This window comes from Carassius auratus, chromosome 8 (assembly GCF_003368295.1).
Source record: "Carassius auratus strain Wakin chromosome 8, ASM336829v1, whole genome shotgun sequence".
In the NCBI taxonomy this organism is placed as follows: Eukaryota; Metazoa; Chordata; class Actinopteri; order Cypriniformes; family Cyprinidae; genus Carassius; species Carassius auratus.
The window spans coordinates 10913705-10939265 of record NC_039250.1 but is presented as its reverse complement, the minus strand read 5'-3'; the positions used below and the strand labels follow the sequence as shown (position 1 = coordinate 10939265).

Here is a 25561-nt window from a genome sequence, read left to right as displayed (position 1 = left end):
GTAGCAGACATGCTACTTTTACTTTTTCTGACCAAGATATTACAGAAGGAGTACTATATGGAATTCTATCTTTGAGCAGGTCATATTGAAGGCCAAATCCCTTTTTTATATATTAAAAAGCTTATAGGCTTTAATTCTATCATAGCAAAGAATCACCATGTTCAAATATGCGTGTAGTGTACATACAAAAGGCACTTTGACTTTATATACATATATGTGCAAAAAAGTTATTTTTCTTAACTCATGTCTGAAATACACAAAATAACACATTTTAATTATTACTTTATATTCCGTTTTTGTTTTTATCTTTATTCGATAAAGGTTTTTAGACCATGAACTTGCGCTTTTCTTTGTTTGCCTTTGTTTTGTTGACCTACATTTGCACGAGCGTCCAAGTATGTATGTCAGTTTTGAGTATAAGTGACTGTGTGTGTGTTTGTGGGGCACCTCCTCACTAACGGAGCTGAAAACCATAAAAAGTCAATGAAAAATAGACAAAAAAAAAAAAAACAGCCTCGCGCTCGGACACGGAAGTGACGCCGCTCTAGAATCCCCCCGTACTTCCGATCTTCAGCTCTGCTGAGACTCATCTAAGCGAACTGCTTGGATCTTTGTCCCAATATCTCTCTTCTGCCAGGCTCGAGTGGTGGCCTGTGTCGGTCCGGGAGGTGAGTAATTTCAGTATGTTGGGTGCGACGGGGGGCTTTGAACGATCAGAGCAGCGGCTTTGGCGAGCGAACCAAAACGGCCTTGTTTACATACGAATCCCTGAGCTGGAGTGCGCGCTGGCGGATGATTGCAAATAAAGCCCTTAAAGCAGACACCAAAATACCCTTGCATTCATTCAAACAAGTTTAGTTGGACTATATGCACTTTAAACTGCGGGATATGCGTAGTGAAACGATAGATGTTCCGAGGGATAAAGCGGGAAAGAGAGACTCTGCGCATCGATCGCGCTGCTGTACATATGTGCTGCTGATCTAGAGAGGAGCAACAGCTGCTGCGGTCCGATTCACACGGAGTAAACAAAGCAGGACCAGCACTGTCAGTACCGCGAGTCTGCAGTCCTTGATCAACCCCTACGCACTTAAACCATGATCCGTGACCCAGCTGAGCGTGATATTATGCACGGCACTCTAAGTCGTGCTCTTTTTATAGCCCTGCTGGAATGCTAGGGATAGACGGTGCGCGAACGCGTTGGACCTTCAGATCGTCCCATGACTGTGGGGGTCCGAACCGGACTGGACGGTTGCACCGATTGTTTATTTGATTGAATCGGTGACCGTCATCACATCAGCAGGAGCTCTGATATCTGTGATCATCAGGCGCGCGCGGTCACGCGGCCTCACCTGCTCCTGCTGTCCGGTTGGACTGTCAGTACACCTTGTAACGTTAATCCGTTAAAACGGAACGCTAAGCCGCTCAGCATGTAAGGTTATGATTGCCTTTCGCTCAAAGAGATGCTTGGCCGCTGGTAAAACCGAGACAAACATCTACAAGTACAACCTTCAGAGAGTTTTTCAAGGTGTGTTGATCTGTAAATACTGGACTGTAGCAGCTCCTCGATCAGTGGGTCAAGCTCAGCGAGTGTCACTGAAGTAATGTTACACTTACGTACACTAGCAAGGCCGCTTTCACCAGGTGTGTGATCCGTCTGGAAATAAAGTAAATAGATTGAAAACCGCTACCCACTTATTATTATGGAGTACAACAGACCTGAAATAAAATCCCATTACGTTTCTTCAAGAAAGAATGAATTTTGGACAATAATTTATCATTTAAATTTAATTAAAGACGAGACCTGCCGTGAGCTTGTAAATTAAAAGTATATTGTTTTGTTGAAGCCGTCTGACCGCATTATTTATATTTATATATATATATATATATATATATATATATATATATATATATATATATATATATATATATAGTTAATAATCATATCTAACAATAGAATTCCTGATGAAAATCTACATGAAGAATCTCCACCAATCAGAGACTCTTCACAAGTTCCAAATACAGTAGTCTTTCTTCTCACGTATTGTAATCATTTAAACTCAATCAATATTTTGTGTCTATTCATATATTTATTAAAGAGCTGTGTAATTAGTAGGAAAGGTAGAGTCATCATCTCAAGATAAATTCCTTCATGATGGTCCATTTTTAAAATGGAAAATAAGAATTGTAGCTTTGTAAAGAAATGTATAGACAATTTATATTTGTCAACATAACTAATTTTGAGCATAAGCTTTTAGGCTAAATATCCTTTAAAATAATGAAATACACAACGTATGAAGGACTGAGACCAACTAATGTGTTTTTCTTCTCTCTTTCAGTATTTTTTTTCTCTGTCTGAGCTCATCCCTTGCTCCGGTTCCTCATGAGTGACGGGGAGTGTGATTTCTTCTGCTTTTTTCGGTGCTGCTAAAAGCCAAAGGGCCCCCTGGGATTCTCGGAACAGTTGGAGGTGGAGAGGAGCAGCTCAGTAGCTGCTGATTGGTGGAGAGCAACTTTCAGTCAGGAAACCGTCGGGCCCAGAGGGCTATGTCTGTGGATATGAGTAGCCAAGCCTCAGACAGTAACGAGGAAATCGAAGATGATGAAGACGCCGGAGAGGGTGACATCCCTGATTATTATGATGGAATTGATGATGACGTGGCGATAGAAGAACCGTTTGACCCAGAAGAATACCAATTCAATTGCTTGACGTACAGGGAGAGCCAGAGGGTACTAACTGAACAAGTCAACAATGTAGCTAGTGCCCTAAAGGTGAGGGACCGAATGAGTGACAACGTTTAGCAGATTAATTATTGGCTGACAATATTTAGCTGTGTATTTGTGTATCTTTTCAAACTATAAACTGTTCAGACAGTTCATGGAGTTTATAGAAGGGAGTCACTTGCGCTTCAGCCTGGTTGGTGCTCACAGAACAGGACACAATATTCAAGAGAGGAAAACCAAGGTCTAGCTCGGACCAAGGAAACAGAACCGGAGCACACAACGTTTTTAATAATTTATTAATAAAAACCGACTAATGTTTGGACGCTCATGCATCGTCGTCGTCTTCGGACTCTGAAGAAGACGAATGAGCGTCGAAACGTTAGTCGGTTTTTATTAATAAATTATTAAAAACGTTGTGTGCTCCGGTTCTGTTTCCTTGATCCGAGCTAGACCTTGGTTTTCCTCTCTTGAGTTCATGGAGTTTAGTCTGTCAGTACAGAGAGATGTTTTTTTCTTCCTCAGGTGTCACCAGCTGTAGCCAAACTGGTCCTTGTACATTTTCACTGGCAAGTGTCACAAATACTCGAAAGGTAATTAAATACAGCACACACAAACAAAATCTGTACACTTTTATGGGAAGTTACCGTGAAGCGTTAAATAGTTTCAGTGGTGTGATATGCTATACGTCCTTTAAAATGATTTAAATGTTTTTGTATTTCTTGTGTAATAACTCATGAAATCTGAGAGACTACTGTTCAAATGTTTGGGGTCAGTAAGAGGTTTTATTTATTATTATTTAAGAAATAATGCTTTCAGATAGGACGCATAAAGATGATCAAAAGTGACAGCAAAGACTTATAAGGTTGCAAAAGATTTGTTACAAATAAATTCTATTTTTTCAACTTTATGTTCATCAAAAAAATACTCGAGTTTGCTCAATTTTTTTTTTTTCATAATTTATAATATTTTTCTTGTGCAGCAATCAGCATATTAGAATGATCTCTGAAGGATAATGTGACACTGAAGACTGGAGTAATGAAGCTGCTGAAAATTCAGCTTTGCTATCACAGGAATAAATCATATCAGAGAAAAAGGTTATTTTAATATTGTATCTATAAAACTAACTATAAAATATTACTGTTTTCACTGTATTTTGATCAAATAAACGCAGCCTTTATGAGCATAAGAGACTTCTTTCAAAAACAATAACATAATATTTTACTGACTCCAAACTTTTGAACATTAGTGTGCATGTTATCCATCACTGCATGGATTCTTAAATGAACTGCAACGTTTAAAAGAATCACAAAAAAATAAAAACAAAATATTCATTGCATACATATAATGTTTACCCTAAATTCCCGATGTTACTTCTGTCTTTGTTAATATTTTTTCTGTATTTGAAGGTGTAAGTCCAATTCCTCTCAGTTGCTATGTGAAGCCCATGCTCAGCCCACAAGCATCTGCCGATCTCTCACTGTGAGTTCCTGTAATGTTCCTTCATTTAGTCTTTTACATAGTTATTTGAAGTAAAATTAAATGTATATATTTTTATTTATTTTAATCAAGGCAATTAAAAATGTTCCCATCATGAAATCTGTTCTTTGATAAATTGCAGATGGCACGGAGTATGGTGTACATGCAGTGTACAGTCAATAAAGGGGTTATTTTATGATAATTACAAGCTGACTATACTTTAGTCTGCATCTTACACAGCTATTTGCCACATCAATGATGGACTTGAAATATTGATTCAGATTTAATTATTTTATTATGTGACAAAGTGGAACAGTGATTTGAAAGGCATGAAACCAACATAGCTGTGAGAAAGAGAAAAACCTGTTTGCCTGGGACAACCGTTCATTATTCCGTTAATGATCATTACTGCACTTCCTTTTCTTGACATGTATGTGCGTGTGTCTTCAGGCCGGGACGTCACAGCAGTGTGGGGTGTGTCTGCAGCTGGTCCGGAGAGACACTCTCCTCTCTCTACCCTGTCAGCACTCCTTCTGCAAGGCATGCTGGGAGCAGCACTGCACTGTACTTGTCAAAGATGGCGTGGGAGTTGGTGAGTGCACACACACACACACACTGAGTGCATTAAGACTGTGTGCAGTACAGTGTGTGTTGCTGATTAGAGTGAGCTTGTTATCTGATCTCCTCTGTGGATTGTGTTTGTCTGTAGAGATCTCCTGCATGGCGCAGGACTGCTCTCTTCGCATGCCAGATGATTTTGTTCTTCCTCTGCTGCCCAGCGAGGAACTGAAAGACAAATACAGACGCTACCTCTTCAGGGATTGTGTGGAGGTGTTTTTCTGTCAAGGGATGCACAATATGTGTTTTCCTTATAAGTTATCTGCCATTATTACAGCTTTTATAAAACATTTTATTATATTAGATAATTATTACACACAGTGGTTCAGTTGTTGGGTCTAAAGAAATTAGTACTTCTATTGAGCAAGGGTTAAATTAAGTTGATCAAAAATGGTCAGTTCTTAAATAAAACAACTATTTCAGATTAATCCTGTTCTCAGCATTCTATTTGTGAAAAAATCTAAACAGAAATATTAAAATGATGTTCATAATGTGGCACTTAAGACTGATTTAATGGCTGCTGAAAGATTCAGCTTAAAATTACATTTAAAAATGTATTTAAATGGAAAGCAGTTATTTAAAATGCTTATAATATTTCACGTGATTACTGTTTTACTGTATTTGATTAAATAAATGCAACCTTGATGTGCATAAGAAGCCTCTTTCAAAATATTACAAATTTTACCAAACCCAAACTTTTAAACAGTAATGTGTAATACATTATAATATTTTTGCTGACTAAAATAACTTAAAACATTTAATTTAACATTATTATTTTTAGATTTATTTATTAAATTGTATCATGAATGTATTTATTAAATGTTAAGTTCTTTATTTCGTTCATTTAAATATTTTTATTGTTTGGCCGTAACATTAAAATTGGTATCTGGCAGAATTCTAATATCAGTACATCTCCAGCTTTGACACATTGTAGAACAAAAATCTCTGTGATTGCCCTTAACCTGCTCATGTATCTGTGTGTCTCCAGAGTCATTTCCAGCTGCAGTTGTGTCCTGGTGCCGACTGTCCAATAGTTATACAGGTGCAGAAACCTCGAGCTCGTAGAGTCCAATGCAGCCTCTGCGAAGAAGTCTTCTGGTATTACACACAATTACACTTGCACACACCACTCAATTCATGGTGTGATACATGTGTTTGGATTAACTGTGTCTGTCTGTCTTCAGTTTTAAGTGCAGACAGATGTATCACGCACCCACAGATTGTGCTACCATCCGCAAATGGCTGACCAAATGTGCAGATGACTCCGAAACAGCCAACTACATCAGTGCACACACTAAAGACGTAAGGAAGCACACACAGATACATTTAAAGTCACATTAAATATATATCTTAGGTGTACATTTAATTTGATAATAAAGATATTAATATCGTTATGTTTTGATTTTGTACCCACAGTGCCCTAAGTGCAATATCTGCATTGAGAAGAATGGAGGGTGCAACCACATGGTGAGTACTATGCACATTCTTTTTCATTCTTCACACTTTTATGGGCACTTAATATATTACCCAGAATGTCAGAGTGAGAGTACTACTTGAATAGCTTATTTGTTAACTTTTATTTGTTACGTTTCCCAAAAGCATCGTAAGCTTAAGTACATCGTAGACCCATTGAAATCAGCTCCCTCCAAAGATTTTCTATAGGATTGAGGTCTGGAGACTGTTTAGGCCACTCCATGACCTTCGTGTGCTTCTCCTCTCTTTTGTTGTGTTGGCCGTATGTTTTGAGTCATTGTAATCCTTGAAGACTTATCCATGACCGATCTTCAGTGTTCTGGCTGAGGGAAGAAGGTTCTCGTTCAAGATTTTACAGTACATGGTCCTGTCCTTTTGCCCCTCGATGCAGTCAAATCGCGAAACAGCCCCAAAGTATAATGTTTCCACCTCCATGCTTGGTGTTCTTGGGGACATAGTCAGCATTTCTTTCCCTACAAACACGGCAAAAAAGCTTAATTTTGGTCTCATCTGACCGAAGCACATTCTCCCAAGCTTTCTCTGAATCATTTAGATGTTCATTGGCAAACTTTTAAATGGGCCTGTACATATGCCTTCTTGAGCAGGGGGGCCTTGCGAGTGCAAGTGCATTGTTTTCAGTCCATTGGGGCGTAGTGTGTTACTTATGTTTTGCTTGGTGACTGTGGTCCCAACTGCCTTAAGATCATTAACAAGCTCCTTCCGTGTAGTTCTGGGCTGATCCCTCACTTTTCTCATGATCAGTCTTACCCCATGAGGCGAGATCTTGCACTGAGCTCCAGACAGATGCCGATTGATGGTTATTTTGTATTTCTTCCATTTCCTAATAATCACACCAACAGTTGACCCCTTCTTATCAAGCTTCTTGCTGATGGTCTTGTCAATCAATCAATCAATCAATCACCTTTATTTATATAGTGCTTTAAACAAAATACATTGCGTCAAAGCACTGAACAACATTCATTTGGAAAACAGTGTGTCAATAATGCAAAATGATAAAGGCAGTTCATCATTGAATTCAGTTATGTCATCACTGTTCAGTTTAAATAGTGTCTGTGCATTTATTTGCAATCAAGTCAATGATATCGCTGTAGATGAAGTGACCCCAACTAAGCAAGCCAGAGGCGACAGCGGCAAGGAACCGAAACTCCATCGGTGACAGAATGGAGAAAAAAAACCTTGGGAGAAACCAGGCTCAGTTGGGGGGCCAGTTCTCCTCTGACCAGACGAAACCAGTAGTTCAATTCCAGGCTGCAGCAAAGTCAGATTGTGCAGAAGAATCATCTGTTTCCTGTGGTCTTGTCCTGGTGCTCCTCTGAGACAAGGTCTTTGCAGGGGATTTTAAAATCTTTGCAGGGGATTGTTGCCAATTCCAGCTTTGTGCAGCTCTACAATCTTGTCTCTGACATCCTTTGACAGCCCATGGTGGTGGCAGAGGTTGGAATGGAAGATACAGATTGTGTGGACGGGTGTCTTGTACACCTAATGAGCTGACATTAGGAGTAACTTGTTAAAGTGGCAGGACTAATCTGTGTTCCACATGGGCACATAACCAGTCTGTGGGAGCCAGAATTCTTGCTGGTTGGTAGGGAATCAAATACTTATTTCACTCACTGAAATGCAAATCAATCACTAACCTTTATATAATGTTTTTTTTTTCTCAATTTGTTGGGTCCGTGTTCTGTCTCTACCCATTAAAATAAACCTATGATCAAAATTACAGATCCTTAATTTCTTTGTAAGTGGGCAGACTTACAAAATCAGCAGGGGATCAAATAAATATTTTCCTTACTGTACAATCAACTTAAGCTTTTATACTGCTGTTCAAAAGTTTGAGGCCAGTAAGAAGTTTGTGTTTTTTAAAATGTCTTGAATGCTCACCAAAGTTATAAAAAAAAAAGTTATAACTTTAACTGTTTTCTGTTTTAAAATGTGAATTATTCCTGTACTAGCAAAGCTGAATCTCCAGCAGCCATTACTCAAGTCTTCAGTGTCACATGATTCTTCAGAAATCATTATGATATGCTGATTTGTGCTTATGAAACATTTTTTATTATTATTAATGTTGAAAACAGTTAAGCTGCTTAATATTCTTCTGAAATCTATTACAATAATTTTTTTTCAATGTTCTTTGATGAATTGAATGTTTTAAAAATTTATTTGTAAATATAAATCCTTTATACAATTACAAATGTCTTTACTGTCACTTTTGATCAGTTTAATACTTTACAACACTTTACAATTGCTTCCATTGTCCTCATTTGTAAGTTGCTTTGGATAAAAGTGTCTGCTAAATGAGTAATGAGTAAATGTAAATGTAATGCATCCTATCTGTATTAATTTCTTCTAGAAAAAAAGTTGAACAATAGTGTGTTTAAAATAGTAAAAAAAAAAAAAGATGTTTTAACTGAATATTTTTTTTTTCTCTCTCTCTCTTTGCAGCAATGTTCAAAGTGTAAACATGGTATGTTTTTTCCCGGTGGTTTTTGGTTAAAAAAATTACATCAAATCCCTCTTAATTGTAATGACATTGTTATGGCTGTGTGTAGATTTCTGCTGGATGTGTCTGGGAGATTGGAAGACTCATGGCAGTGAGTACTACGAGTGCAGTCGTTACAAAGAGAATCCTGACATCGTGAATCAGAGCCAGCAGGCCCAGGCCAGAGAGGCCCTCAAAAAATACCTGTTCTACTTTGAGAGGGTGAGACAAAAATGATGAATTGATAAATAAATCTCTTTTGGAAAAAGCAATGAACCGAGTGAGCTTAGTAGTGATCCTGAGAAGTAGGTTGTTCCAAAAAGTAGGCAGTAACATTATAGTTAACTTATTCAAAGTATTAATAAAAATATCTAATTCCATTTGTATGGTGGTTGTCTAGTCGCTGCCTATATGGTGTTCTTTTTCAGTTAGGATGTTGCCTATATGGCGACAATACAACTCACTAGATTTGAAACTGAGTTATTATCTCATTGGGTTTATCAGTTGGCATTAGTGGAAATGCATTGGCATGGTTCAAATCATACTTATCTGACTTTCATCACAGCAGTGAATGAAGAGTTATCATATCGATCACAAGTGCAGTATGGAGTACCACAAGGCTCAGTACTGAGGCCGCATTGCTTTTCACAATTAACATGTTACCCCTGAGAGATATCATCATAAAACATGGTGTTGACTTCAACTGTTATGCTGATAATACACATTTCTATATTTCTTCACGGCCTTATGAAATGCATCAATTTGAAGTTGCAGTTTTCATGTTAAAAACAGCATTGACACGTAATTGTTTGATACATAATCTGTACATTATGTGTGTGTCCAGTGGGAGAACCACAATAAGAGCATGCAACTGGAGGCACAGACATACCAGCGGATCCAGGAGAAGATTCAGGAGCGAGTTATGAATAACCTGGGCACCTGGATTGACTGGCAGTACCTGCAGAATGCTGCCAAGCTACTAGCCAAGGTACAGGCAGAATTCAGCTGCAATCCACAGTAGATCTCCTGAGGGTTGCTTATGTGTAAGGCTACACAGTTTACAAATGTGTAATTTATATATCAATATGGCTTTGAAAAAAAAAAAAAAAAAAAAAAGCAATACTTGAAAGTAAAACTATATAAACTTCTGGTACTATTTATGGCTGTCTTATTTTTTACATTTTCAAACATTAAACACTCAAGCTTTTATTTTGGTGGAAAAATTTAGGGGAATCTTAAAGCCTCTTTTTTTCATAGCTGCCAGTTTATAAGCACTTTGTTATAAATTTGGGAAAATGTTTGCCGCATGATGCATTCCCAAATGCAAGTTAATCGAGCAAAACTTAGCAGATTCAGAGATGGAGTTTGTGTGATTCAAAGCTGCATTTACTGTGAAACAGACTGAAAACACTACTCAAGTCAAACGACAGTGTCATGCTTCACTCTGAAACAATCAGAGTATATATTTGTTTAATTAAATCATTGCCTTTGCGATTTGATAATTGACATAAGACATAATGCAATTCTTGATATTTTGATTTATCTTGCAGCTATATTCTGCAGGCACAAATGTTGATGCATAAAGGTCTGTGTTTCCACACGCTTACTTTGTCTGTTTGCTCTCTCCATAGTGTCGTTACACACTGCAGTACACTTATCCTTATGCCTACTACATGGAGTCTGGACCCCGCAAAAAATTGGTAAGCTATTGCATTAAATATGTGAATCTTTCATTGAAAGTCAAATATCTCTTTGAGATCAGTCTTTGGTAATGGGAAAAATTTCTTTTTTATTCCCTGTAGTTTGAGTATCAGCAAGCACAGCTGGAGGCGGAGATCGAGAACTTGTCATGGAAAGTGGAGAGAGCAGACAGTTATGAGAGAGGAGAGCCGAGCGCTAATGATAGAGGGGTGAGAGATGATACAAAAACAAGAGGAAGTTGTGAACATGGACATGGAGTTAAAAAAAAAAAAAAACTAAACAAAAAGCGTTTTTATTTTTTCTCTTCTCACTCTCTCTCTCTCTCTCTCTCTATAGGATCTGGAGAATCAGATGCACATTGCTGAGCAGAAGAGACGGACGCTGCTGAAGGATTTCCACGACACCTAAACATCTGTCCATCAAATCCACATGAAGCTCACTCTTCTCTCCACTGTCTTGGTCCATTCTCTCCAAAGATACCCCTCCACTTTTTTTTGTCAAAACTCTACTCTAAATCTTATAACATTTTGTCCATCTCCTTTCTGTCTTTCACATTTATAGCATCTTCAAAGCATTTTTCCTTTTTGTTCATTCTTCCCTTCATCAGTGCCCCTTTTTGCTTTCTAATCTTTATTTGGTGGATTTTGTTTGAGAATGCCATGATTATGTCCAAGGATTCACATATGCAAACATTGCATTCTCACATCCCCATGTCAGCTGACTTTACACATGCGCGCACACACACACAAAACACTCCACCAAAAACAGTCTAACTCTTTTCTCCCCCCCCCCCCCCCCCCCCCATCATTGCTCCTGCCATAACTTCTGCCGCCATTCCTTCTCACTCTTGCTTTCTTCTCATGTTTTTTTTTTTTGGAAATGGCTGTTGCTAGTTAGATCATTGAAAAAAAACAAAAAAAAAACTGAAAACTGAAAAAAAAGATGAAAAAATGATGCTGTAATTTTCAACGGTTGTACAGAAATAGTTACTGAGAGAAAGTTTTTAAACCAGACAGAGACTCTTGTGTTTTCTTGTGCACACACGTTAAAGATGTATTTGCACTACACTACCAATCAAAATTTTGTGGTCAGTAATATTTGTATGTTCTTTCAAGAAAAAAAATCATAGTGATCCCAACATTTTGAATGAAAGTGTACAAGTACATTTGAAGTGACATATATTTATCTACCACACAACTTTTTAACATGTCACCTCCAGAATGTTAGAGGTGTCATATATTAGTAAAGCTCACATTTGTCATTTTATTTTTGCACATAATTTGAGGTATCTCAAGACTTACACTGTTCATACATAGGGATAAGTATGGTTACAATAGGCAACCCACAGCCATTAAAGAAAACATTTGATCTTTATAGAAAAATAATAAACGCAACATTCAGTATTGTATAAACCACTTTTCCTTTTGATGATGTCTCATAAAGGATTTAGTTCATAGTTAGTTCAAGCACATACACACAGATCAGATGCAATTTAAAGTCAATATTTATATTATAATACAAATTAAAATAAAAGGACAAAAAAAAAAACTTTATGGGTCATTCTTACTATTTGGTGCCATTTCAGCTTGATATCTTTCTTTCAAAAGACATTTAAATTTCCATGATGTAATTTTATCTGAAAAAGAGCTTTTTACACTATAAGAAAAATATATTGGTCCAGCTCAGGATATTATTATTCAGTAATCTTTCATTAAATTCTTCACACAAGCAAGGGCCAAATGTGTGAAATGTCCCTGTTACAGGACATTCCCATCTTTAATAAGTGTCTTGAATTCACAGTGTAATATTTACATTTTCTAAGAACTAAAATGTCCCTCTTTTTACCCTTCAAATGTATTTTAACAAAGTGTTCATAATCAGGCATTATCTTGAAAAAAGGTTTCTAAGTCAAGTTTTAATTAAAATTTTAATTACATCTTAAAATAAAGTTCAATTTAATTGATTAATTAATTAAATGATTTAATTTTAAAATGTATTTCCCTACAAGTATACAAAAAAGATATGCATAGCATTTTTTAAACTTATTTTATATATATAACTTTAACAGGGTGGACGGGGGAAGCGGTTGACAGGACAGGGCATAACAGGGTGGACATCTCACCACTGAACAACAGTATTTGTCAATATACTGCCTAGTGCCTACTAAAAGAAGCATTTTATTATTGCATGTCGCAATTTAAAATCACTACAACAGATCCATGTTCTGTATATAACAATTTATGCAGGATATAAGGTCAATTATACCACATTAAAGTAAGTTGTTCTTATACTTATTATTATAAGATCTCAATTGATATAATATCCTTTTATTAGGCAACAAAATTTGTTTAGCATTGTATTTTACTATTTAAAATTATAGCATATTATTAACATATTATTTTGCTCCCTCGTGCACACACCGACACTCTTAAACTGGTATTTCTATTGTTAACGGATTCATGCCATAGGCATAATGGTTTTTCTACTGTACAAACTGTATTTTCTATTCTGTCTCTTAACTGTATCTTACCCTAACCCTACACCTAAACCATACCCGCACAGTTATTTTAGATTTTAAAACACTTCATTCTGTGAGGCTTATATGTTTTGTTTTTTCCTCATAGGGACCAAATAAATGTCCCTACAAGGTCAAAATCGACTGCTATTACAATACTTGTGGGGACATTTGGACCGCATAATATACAGAAATCCAGTACACACACACCACAATGTAATGGCAAAATCAAGATAATTTAATTACAGTTTCTATCTAATGAGTCAAGCTGAGTTCTAACACTTTTTTCTTCCTTCCTTTATTCCCTTTCTCCACCTCTCTTTCTGTTCATTAAGGTATATCTGCCTTCTTTAAGGAACTGCATCATGATCAGCCTTATTGCGTCGCTGCTTTTCAGCAGCAGACAACAGTACCATTTCCTGACAAATACGTGCATTCCATTTAAACAACTCTTTCATTTAAATACATAATACATTAATTATAAGTACTAATACATGCTGTAAACATTTATCTATTTTACATTGACTGTTACAAAATGTCCATCCTGCTACTGTAGTGAAAGAAACAGACATTTGCCAAGTATGGCAACCCATACTAGGAAATGGTGCTCTGCATTTAACCCATCCATGTGCATACACACAGCAGTGAGTATAGGGAACACACACACCGTAAACACACACCCAGAGCAGTGGGCAGCTATTTGCTCCAGTGCCTGGGGAGCAATTGAGAGTTCAGTACCTTGCTCAAGGGCACTTCAGCTGAGGATGGAAGAGAGCACTGTTCATTCACTCTGCACATCTACAACTGCACTGAGTCTCAAACCTGCAACCTTCGGGTTACAAGTCAGACTCTATAACCATTATGCCACAGCTGCCCCACAAAACAGTATCAGGGTGAACAGTAACAGGAGGGACATTTTATGCTAAAGTCCATATTCATATGATGAACAACAAGTTAGTGCGTAATAAGAACTTCCTCTATAAATAAGCATAACGGTGGACACATTATGCTTTAACACATCAGTGAATTATTATTAAACTAATAAAAGGAGTGAATTAAGGAGTGTTAATTACTCTGCTTCATGTAGATAATTTGCCACCAAAGAGTATTTTTTCAAAAAGTATAAAGCCCATTTTTAAAGAAAATATATCACATTATATCATGAGGACTGAAATGGTACTGAATGCTAAAATGACCATAATACAAAAAAATTGCTTTTACTGACAAGCATGTTTGGTTTAAATGTGTAACATTGATTTAATAAATGTGTTTTTTATTATTATTGCTGTCCTAATTTCACGATTTCACAGTCTTCAAATGGTCGTTGCGCGAGCTACAAGGTCATGATGTGTTCTCGCGCGCTCCGGGGCCTGCAAGTCAGCAGCAGAGCGCAAGAGATACGTTTAAATCGAAGAAGTTCCCTTCGTGCTGAACACATGTGCGCGCGAGATAACGAGAACGACGATACAAACAAGCACCCCACCCTTCCACTGCACCCCAGGGTGAAGAGATGATCCTCAGTCTCCTACATTCAAGCAGTTTAAGCGAATAAAACGCTACCCTGCTACAGCCCGGAAGTGACGTACGAAGACACCTTATTTATATGTGCGGAAGAATAGGTGGTCCTACAGACAGACACGTGGGATGCTTGTGGTCAACACGGATCAGCTTCAGTTCCAAAAACAAGATCTTGTTGATTTTTCTTTGATTCAGACCCTTTTCTTCACAGAAGCCTGAGCTTTTTTCGACATTTAATGTCATTAGGTGTCGCAAAAACTGTGTCAGATTGAGGCTCCGAGGAGAACATCACTCACCGGACTGAGTGCGCACTGTCTTGAGAAACACTCATCCTGTGAGAAATTTGGACTTTTACGCTTCCATGCATTATGGCGGATTATTTAATCAGCGGACAGACTGGCTACGTGCCTGACGACGGTCTAACCGGACAGCAGCTCTTCAACTGCGGAGACGGCCTTACCTATAAGTAAATACCTTAACTTGTGCCTCATTGCATTTTCCATATGCTTGCTTTTTGTTGAACATCACACACTCTTGCCTGTCATCACTGCAGATGTGCTTACACAGTATGCAGCTTCATTTAAAACAACTATCATGAGTTCAATAGAATATAGGTGTCGTTGTTGGTCCACATTTGTCTGGTTTGACATCCTGCATGCATGGCATGGGTATATGTGACTGCCAGCTCACTTTTTTTATCAATCTATTATGCAACTCTGTTTCACGTAGGTCAGTACAACGAATCACTACGGAGGGCGCATGTCAGTGTGGGTTCACAAGGTTATGTTAGGTTGGAAGGACATCTTGGATTGACTGATGAAGTATGGTTGATTCATCATCTGCTGCCATTCCATTGTGCCAAGTACAGAGTAGCAGAGTTAACACAAGCCTTTTCTTAAACCACTGACACCCCAAGCAGCTTTTTTTGTACCAAAACTAATGGGAGTCTTTCACGCCAGGCCCTCCAAATGTGCTATAAATAGGATGAGCTTTGTGAAGTATGTTGTGGTTGTTTTCTCTTTACAAATTCTCTGGTGCCATGCAAAGCATGTAATGTCCCCAAGTGAAAGCCTCTCCGTGGCAGGTGCGAGATTTTTCTAGAAATGCATTTCTGTTTACCATCTAACACTAGAGTGTATACTAATCTACTGTTTACGTTGGACATGATGAGACTGCAGCATCGACATACTTGGTTTTTATCTAAAATGTTGCATGACACCCGTAAACAACATGATATGTGACATATAATAGATAAAATGACCGTCTTTGAAACATAATCAACGTGGTAATGGTATATGTCAGTGTGTACAAGCCACCTATAGACGTTTCTGATTGGCTAGTCCAATGCTGTATAGTCACAGAGACAAGTATTACTTCTCAGGACACCTTTTACCAGTTACATCTGTCAAGTAATAGTGATATGTGTTTAAAAATCACTTGCAGCAGTTTTAAATTAATTAATCTCAATCACATTTTTGCCCACTTTTCTCCATTCTCTTTCAGTGATTTCCTGATTCTGCCTGGGTACATTGACTTCACAGCTGACCAAGTGGTAAGTGAAACGTTCAACTTCTGTACAGTAGTCAAAAGTAGTAAATTTTTTACTGTTGGATGGATGATGTTTCTTGTATACAATCAGTGGTTTAATTTGATTGGTTCTCTCTGTAGGATCTGACATCAGCGCTGACCAAACAAATCACATTGAAAACTCCACTGGTCTCTTCACCCATGGATACAGTCACGGAGTCTGGCGTGGCCATTGCTATGGCGGTAAGAGAATGACTGACACAAGATCCCACCACAGAAAGTGCTCTTACTATTAGGGATGTAACCATTCACTCAGCTCACAATTAAATTTGATTCAGGATTTTGATTTCACGATTCGAGTTATGATTTTAATTTATTTTACTACAAAAAGAGATTTTAGACAAATTATTAAGTAAATGTGTTCTTTTATTATTGCTTGGACAAAATACTGTAAGTTTCTTTGTGAAATGTAAATGTAACACTATAATAATATACTAATATTGCCTTTGTAATTTATTGCTCTTTTGTTGTTTTCATTGCGTCTGTTGTACTCATTTGTAAGTCGCTTTGGATAAAAGCATCTGCTAAATTACAAATTTAGATATAATGTAAACGTAAATAACAAAACTAAATTGACATTTTAAATCGAGCCCCAAATCAAATAAATAAGAAACACAAATTAAATAAATCTCTTCATAAAAACAAATAAAGCTTTGTCTGTGCTCTTTCCATTTAAAATTTGAGGCAACCACTGCATTTTAATCATGATCCAAACAAAGATGCTGCATACATGCAACATGAGCAGTTTTTAATTTAAATAAGATTGTTTAATTTCAAAATTTGAAGAAAAAATAGAATGGCTTGACTTTTTTTTGAAACTATCCATAAAAAATGTCTGCATGAAGCAGAAAAAGCAGACGAGCTGAATGAGGCGCAGATTCACTCTTTAACAGCAGGTGGCGCATAAAGTGTTTCCTTGGTTTCTGCCATAAACAAAGCAGCGCTGCACTTATGAAAATATATAATATGCATTTAATATGAATTAAGGCAAGATGAAAAGGGATTTGTTTTATTTGTGTTTCTTATTTATTTGATTTGGGGCTTGTTTTAAAATTAATATTTAGCTTTGTTATTTACATTTACATTCTTTTTAATTTTGTAATTTAGCAGATGCTGTTATCCAAATCTACTTACAAATGAGTACAATAGAAGCAATCAAAACCAACAAAAGAGCAATAACATGCAAGTGCTATATTAGTATATTATTATAGTTATATTTCATTTTCACAAAGAAATGGGGACACATTTAAATCATAATTTGTCTTAAACATTATTTTGTTAAAAAAAAAATCGAATCGTAGGTTGAGTGAATAGTTACATCTCTAAAATACATTCATTTAAATTCCTACCCCTAACTGAATTACGATTTGTTTGAGATTAGCATCTCAACCTGTTATAGGCATTTGAAAAAGCCCAATTATCTGTATGAATGCATATTACAAAAGAAACATTTATTTGCTGATATGCTGCCTTATAGTTTAATATCAGTGAAGTCATTAAAATCCCCATGAATCAAGATAAAGCATTTGAAGATGCCCATTAGCTTTTAGACCATCATTGCTAGAATGCTTCTAAAAGATGACAAAATAAAAATCTTAGCAGAAATAAACATCTAAAATTTGCAGATGTTTTTGACTGGTATTTGCAGTCTTCCTCTTCCAGGTGAGTGGAGCTTTTCTCCTGCAAATCTCCTGTCCTGTCTCCCCAAAAAGACAAAAAGTCTAACCTAAATTAAGTCTTTAAACCTAAATTGACAAAGATTGACCATCTATGTGTGTTAAATTTTATTCTAAAGTCTAATGTGATGATGTGTTGTCACAGCTGACTGGTGGGATTGGCTTCATTCATCATAACTGCACACCAGAGTTCCAGGCTAATGAAGTCCGCAAGGTCAAGGTGAGTGTCTTCATCTTGCTGTCTCTGACTCTTGTCTCTATGTTTGTACCAGTTTCCTTCTCTCATTCGTAATATCTGTATTTCTTCTGACCCTTACCCTGCAGTTGCAACAGCATCCTAGTGGATGAGAAATTCACACCTCATTTTGTATTAAGTGATCTGTATTGAGGTGACTCCCAAGTAGAAATGCCTAATAGAACATCACTCGACTTTTCTCCCTCCCTTTCGATCAACCCCCGTTTAGAGGTACAAACAGGGTTTCATTACAGATCCGTTGGTGATGAGTCCTAACGAGCGGGCAAAAGACGTATTTCTGGCAAAAGCTCGGCATGGATTCTGTGGCATTCCCATCACTGATAACGGACAGATGGGCGGACGTCTGGTTGGCATAATTTCATCACGAGATATTGACTTCCTCAAAGAGTCGGAGCATGACATTCCCCTCAGTGAGGTGGGTGGGGCTTAACAGAGGATGAGGGCTAAGCAGTTTTTACTGAACTCTGCTCACCTTTACTGTCTTTCTGTCAGGTAATGACTAAAAGGGAGGACCTGGTTGTAGCTCCAGCAGGAGTGACACTGGAAGAGGCCAATGAAATCCTCCAGAGGAGCAAAAAAGGTGGGGTAGACTTTAAATGTTTATGAGAGCTCTTTACCCTTTTGAAAGTTTTGGATTAATCCTTGAACCAAATAAAACATTTATATTCATTAACCTATATAGCAGTGTTTCATGCACCACTTCTTAGCAGTGGCATGCCACAAAATAATTGCAAAACAGTGATCTTGTATCTTTTTTTGCTTATTGTATCCAGTATACACTACTTTTCAAAAACAGCATTCATTTTAAATAATGCATTTAGTAAAGTGTCAATAGGAAAATGTCTTGAATTGTTATCCTAAATACATTTCAGTCTTTTAAATATTAATACATTGTATTATTTCATTTGTAAATGATTTATTCTGTATATACATTTCATATTTCCTTTTAAAGGTTGATTAATTTGTCATAAATAAAGCCACTGACATGGTATAAAAAATGTTGAATCTCTCAAAAACACTCACAAATTCATGAGTTATCATAATGAATCAGTCTAAATACAAGTTTGGAATGAAGTCAGAATGCTGCAAGATAATTCCCCCATGTGAAGCTCTCACACTGTTTGTTTGCCATAGGTAAACTTCCTATAGTGAACGAGGAGGGCTGTTTGTTGGCCATCATCGCTCGGACGGATCTGAAGAAGAACCGAGATTTCCCATTGGCCTCAAAGGACTCTCGTAATCAGCTGCTTTGTGGGGCTGCCATCGGAACACACAATGATGACAAATACAGACTCGACCTGCTGGTGCAGGCTGGTGTAAACGTGGTCGTCCTGGTGAGGCCTGTTTTTTTTTTTCTTTCAGTGAATCAGTTCTTGAAGATGGTTTATTTTGTTGTACTTTTTGTTTACCTATGGTCTATCTGCTCACTTTAGGACTCTTCCCAAGGAAATTCCGTCTTTCAGATTAATATGATTAAGTACATTAAAGAGAAATATCCTAACCTACAAGTCATTGGCGGCAATGGTTAGTTTTCAACTCAAACTTTTTAAACATAATATCTACAAACACAGAGTTAACGTGGGTTGTCTATCTGTTGTAGTGGTGACTGCGGCTCAGGCGAAGAATTTGATTGATGCCGGAGCGGATGCTCTCCGAGTGGGAATGGGCAGCGGCTCCATCTGCATCACACAAGAAGGTTAGTTCACCATTCCCACGCCTGACTGCCTGCCCCTCAGTCAATCACAGGCTGTATTTCTGTATCCAGTCACTCCAGAGAGAGCAGCTAATGTCCAGTGCCTTCTCTGGTTTTCTTTTTACATTGTTAGAGCAATCCAAATGATCTGTCATTGCCCAAATATCCCTGCAATTTTGATCTGCAAGGTAATTGTGCAGATTGATTGGCAGACTGTTTCCTTGTTTTCAGCATTTTTCTTTGGTTTTAGAATCTGTGGAGAAAAGTTTTCTTATTTTTGTTTGTATCTTGCAGGTATTATTCTTTATTCGTTCGGTTTTGTCTAAAAATGAATATGTATGTCTGTCTCTCCATTTGTATAGTTCTCTGTCACAAATGTCTTTCTCTGTCACTCTGAATGATGGGAGTATGGTAGTGGAGGTTCTTTCTTTCTCTTTTATGTCACAGTTTTTCTCCCTTTTTAAACTTTATTTTCTCTGTCTTCCCTGCTTTTGTGCTTTCTTTGACCGTCTCTATGGCATATTTTCTTTTTTTCCACCGGTTGTTTTTGTTTCTTGCATCAGTTCCCCTTTTTTTTTATCAGCTCTGTTCCAAAATGTAGCAAAGACTGTTCCAGAAGGTAGGCATAATTATACTGCCTTCTGAGATTCTCCAATGTACACAATTGTTTTTTTTTTTTTTTTAATTAATATTAGTATAAAGCAAGGACACAATCAGTTGATCAAAAGTGAGAAAAAAAAACATAAAACAGCATATTAGAATAATTCCTGAAGGATCGTGACACTAAAGATTGAAAATTAGAAATAAATTACATTTTAAAATATTTGAAAATGTTATTTTAAATTGTATATGTCCTTCATGAATATTACAGTTCCATAATGCATTGCAAATAAATCCAGGATGGTTGACAAGGCAAGCAAATTCGATTTGGAAGCATTTTGATTTTAAACTTAAAACTGAAAATGTTTTATGTTGTGAAATAGATAAGTAATTTGAATGTATTATTCTACAGAGCATTTATGAGTGTAACATTTTCATGTTTATTAGCGATCATGATCATGCTGTTAGTGTATCAACATGCAAACATGATCAAACTGAGTTGAATACAGTTGCAGCCTTAGTACTGAATTCCAAATCCATTCCTTATGAGGTTCCATAACAATGAGTTATACTTCCTTTTAAGACATCTGGTTTTTAAGATAAGCAAGGTTTTAGAACAGAGCTACCGTGTGCTCTTTCTCAGTCTCTGTTTCCCTTTCTATAATTATGTCTCTCTAGCGCCTCTCAGTATTCCTCCTGGTTTAAAGCTCCACAGCCCCAAATCCCTAACTACTGTTACGGGATACTCCAGTAAGTCCCTCCCCCTGATCCCCATACAGATCCCATTGGCTCACTATCTCACTCTGCCTGCTGCATTGACTGGTTAATGGCTCTGCATCATTAGAAGTAGTTGCTGGTTTTTGGGGTTTTGGATGCTTGTCATTGTCTGACTAACCTGTCAGTAATATGTGAATGATATGTGAACTAGATTGTGCAGTGGCCAGAATGGTATTTGGACACAAACGTCACACTTAAACAATGTCATTGTATAATGAAATATAAAACCAAGTAATGTTTATTTAAAAAAATAAATAAAACATGCTGATAAAATGACAGGACATGAGGGGAAACAAGTTAATACATTTGCTAAGTCGTTGATTAAAAGTCTATGCCAATTTGGCACAGGAAAGTGAAATTAGAAAAGCTCTTCATCTGTCATTTGCTTTGATATTTTATCTGCACAATGAAAATGTTAGAAATATGGCTTAAGTGTCCAAATAGGTTTTAGAGCTGCTTTAAGAGCACTGGAGTGTATGCAGTGCACTTGTTAACAAAGCAGAAATAGCTGAGCGTTTCACAACCATTGGTCTCACTGCAGAAGGTCTTTGTTTTACAGTTCAGTGTAGTTCGGTTTAATTTAATTCACACTTTGTTTCTTTTTTTTCATTTTACTGTATGCAGAGTGTAGATGGCGTGACTTTAGAAATTACAGAAGGGGGTTTGGGGTAAAAAGCTGACACTTGTCATTTTGTAGTGCTGTGGCTCCATCTTCATTTCTTCTCTACTCTCATTCCTTGTCTTGAATAAAATAACGAAAATTCCAAAAACAATGACAGCATGGACTTCCATGCATCTTGCATGCAAATTTCCACTTGTTATGCTAATTAATATAATGTTTTATTAGTTAGATTGATCAACAATTGGAACAGATGATAAGTGGGTTTGACAGCTGTGTGTGCATCACATGCTCACCACTGCAAGGTCACAAACAGACAGTGGAGCAAAAGATTTAGGTGAATTTTGATAATGATTCAGACCATTTTGAAACTTTCTCACTTGTCCTCATTTGTCAAGACTTGCAGAGGGTTTGCTGATGGACTCCACTTCTTCTCCTCTCATGTTACTTCACCATTTATAGAAAATCTCACATCTACAATTCCACTTTCATAAATCCTGATATTTCATATAATGCTAACTTTTTGTTCTTTGAACTTCATGAATAGTATTTGAATGAGTATTTGTTTATCAATGCATGTGATTGTCCTCATCTACATAATTAATATTTGTAGAATATGTGAGTTTAGGTTGATAGCAAGTAGATGGTCTCTATTTCTCATTGTTCTCACAGTGCTAGCATGCGGGAGGCCACAGGCAACAGCTGTGTATAAGGTATCAGAATATGCTCGGCGCTTTGGAGTGCCTGTCATTGCTGATGGGGGGATTCAGACAGTTGGTCAAATTGCTAAAGCACTTGCTTTGGGAGCATCTACAGGTGAGATATGGGTTTGATATGGATTCACAAGTTACAGACTAACGTTATAATTGAAGCTAAATTCTCTTCTGCTTTTGGTTTTTCTCAGTAATGATGGGGTCACTGCTCGCTGCCACTTCTGAAGCTCCTGGTGAGTATTTCTTTTCGGATGGGATCCGTCTAAAGAAGTACAGAGGGATGGGCTCGCTGGATGCCATGGACAAGAACTTGGGCTCACAGAGCAGATACTTCAGGTGTTACACACAAATAAATCCTTTCTCAAATACAATACTGTGCACTTATTGCTCGTAGTTCCTGCTACAGTTTAGCTACTAATTACAGGCTCCCATGTTTTTTTTTTTTATAGCTTTGCTAGCTATTTCACAACTGCTTATATAGACTAATGCTTAATGATAATTAGATATATAGATATATGTATGTAGTTAAATGAAACATTAATAAAAGCAAATGTCTTAGACTGAGAAAGTTCTACAGAATATAAATTGAAACCATGTTCACTCTCTTAACCCCTCTGTCATCTCTCTTCTGTCTGTTTTTCAGTGAGAGTGATAAGATTAAAGTAGCTCAGGGAGTTTCAGGGGCTGTTCAGGATAAAGGCTCCATTCATAAGTTTATTCCATATCTTCTCGTTGGCATACAGCATTCCTGCCAAGACATCGGTGCAAAGAGCCTCACACAGCTGAGGTACCCACAATCACACTAATTACTCAAAATACCGGCAATGAAATGCATTCAAAGGCACAGTGTATAGTTTCAGTGCCACTAGTGATGGCAAACAAAATTGTGTAAAGTATGATTGTTTCCAAACAATCATTTCTCATCTGTGCCAATTCTGTTTGATTCCTCTAGTGTCACTGAAACTATACGCTGCACCTTTAACCCAACAGTGCACTGCTAAAATAGACACAACCCCAAATTTTTATATGCTTGAGGTTAATGAGAGACAGTTTGTCATTTTCTTTTTTTCCTCTTTTGTTCCCTCTTTCTTTCGTCTTCTATCTCAGGGCAGTGATGTATTCTGGTGAACTGAGGTTTGAAAAGAGGACAATGTCAGCTCAGATGGAAGGTGGAGTGCACAGCCTACACAGGTAGTTAAACATTCGTACACTTAGTCTGAAGATATTGTACATTACCAATCAAGAGTCTGGGGTCAGTAAAATATATAGATCTATAAAAAAGCTTTTATTCAACAAGAATGCATTAAAATTGATCAAAAGTGACATTTATGTCTGTGCCAACAGCCTCGTGGGCACCACAACGACATATAGCGTTGTTGTGCTTTTGGGCATCCCGGGTTTGATTCATGGCTCATGGACCTATATTAAGTGTTGCCATCACAGGAGTAAATTACATTTTAGGATTGGAAAATGACAATAGGATGGAATTTTTTTTTTTTTTATTGTAATAATATATATATTTTTTATCAAGTAAGTGCAGTCTTTGTGAGCATAAGATACTTCTTTCAAAAAGAAAATGTAAAATCTTTCTGAATTATTCTTTAATTATTTCATTATTCTTGAATTGAATAATGCGAAAGTTTGAACTTAAAAAATTAACTGATCTTTTTTTTGTGCTGATTTTGTTCTTTCAGCTATGAGAAGCGTCTGTTTTAAAGAAGACACTGCAGATGCCAGTACATGCATAGTCAAACACACATAAACCTGCATTAATGGACTTCCACAAGTGGTTTTGCACATACAGGCAGCCAAACACACTGAGAACCTTAGCTTCCTCTTTCTCGTCTTCCCAGCCGCCTTTCCTCTTCACGAGGAGAGAAACGTGTGTGAATGTCATTTGCCAGTTTTCCGTGAATGTGTGCGTTTGTGTGGTTGTGGGAAATGGCTGCCTTCTGCTGTTTGTATTATGTTTTTGATTGTAATCATTTGACAAAGTTTGTTGGAAAATATACTTTTTTGCCACAGAAATTTGTCTTGTCTTGATTAATAAAATCAACCTGCATATGGATCATTATAAGCAATAAACAGTTGACATTTTCTGTCCAGAGAAGAAAACGGGTTGACCGGGTGCAGTTTATATGTGAAACAGGAAGTGTTGTATTTTAATGGATTTCTGTCAAGGTTGTTATAAAACGAGAACTGACAGTTCAAGTTAGGTGTATGCAAGTACCTTGGTAAAAAAAAAATGTGTCTGTGTCATGTAAATTACAACATTTTTCACTAGCATGTGTTTTTTCATTATAAATTGGTTTTCAAATCCTGAATCTGTGGGTGTGTGGGTAGATGGCTGCTCAACACTGACATTAGTACGTTATTCCTCATTTTGCAAGCGTGTCTCAAGGGAACCAGCCTTCACCTCAAAACTACCGGACTTTCCAAACAAGCGTTCACACATGCTTACTAATGGACCCACACCTGGACAGGTTGGGCTGAGAGCTCCAGGTGGCTCCTCATAAATGATATATGATATCGGCCCGTTAGTGAGCTCATCCCAGCTGGGCCCAGATATCTTAATGCTTCTATACACAGCAAAAATGAAATGACTGACAGATGTATATTAATGTGTGCTGCAATATTATCTTTCTTGCAGTCTGAGAACACTAGAACTTTTTTTTTTTATAAAAAATAATACGGATTTATATAATTCTCATATTTAACAATAAGATTAATAAATATAAAAATGTAATTCTATATAAAGATAAGTAATATATTATTTATAATACAAAAAATTAATAAACAGCATATATGTTGCGCCTACTATCACATGAGTGAATTAACCATAATAGTTGAAGCACTTTTTGATGTAACCGTAACAAAGAAATAAAAATGTTAAGAAAGAGATGAGAGGAATCATAAAAAGAGAAGGGAAAGACATTGAGATGTTTGGAGGGGGAGGTTGTGGGCAGTCTACTGAAGAAGTGAAAGTGAAAATGTTCCTCAGATTTCTGAGGAGGAAGTCAGCAGGCATAAATACGCAAACTCTCTTTGACAAACTCACACAAGCCAGGAAGCAGAGAGAGGGAGAGCGCGCAAGAAAGAGGAGGAATGACAGGAACATTAC

General features: G+C 37.1%; 2 protein-coding genes across 2 annotated transcripts; both read left to right on the top strand.

Moving 5' to 3' along the window:
• Positions 1-547: 547 nt before the first annotated feature.
• arih2 (ariadne homolog 2 (Drosophila)) lies at positions 548-11499 on the top strand. The gene is made up of 15 exons (XM_026269635.1): positions 548-668; positions 2337-2769; positions 3244-3311; positions 4128-4200; positions 4648-4789; positions 4907-5028; positions 5804-5913; positions 6000-6117; positions 6232-6282; positions 8749-8770; positions 8856-9007; positions 9630-9773; positions 10417-10485; positions 10588-10695; positions 10823-11499. The coding sequence occupies exons 2-15, from the start codon at positions 2545-2547 to the stop codon at positions 10892-10894; spliced, it is 1476 nt and encodes a 491-aa protein (XP_026125420.1). The 5' UTR covers positions 548-668; positions 2337-2544; the 3' UTR covers positions 10895-11499.
• A 3091-nt stretch (positions 11500-14590) lies between these two features.
• On the top strand, positions 14591-24468 carry impdh2 (IMP (inosine 5'-monophosphate) dehydrogenase 2). The gene is made up of 14 exons (XM_026269634.1): positions 14591-14985; positions 16023-16071; positions 16188-16289; positions 17928-18002; positions 18247-18453; positions 18531-18618; positions 19173-19372; positions 19472-19562; positions 19639-19734; positions 22400-22543; positions 22632-22776; positions 23084-23227; positions 23548-23631; positions 24135-24468. Exons 1-14 carry the CDS (start codon positions 14888-14890, stop codon positions 24154-24156), a joined length of 1545 nt encoding a protein of 514 aa, XP_026125419.1. The 5' UTR covers positions 14591-14887; the 3' UTR covers positions 24157-24468.
• Positions 24469-25561: the final 1093 nt, after the last annotated feature.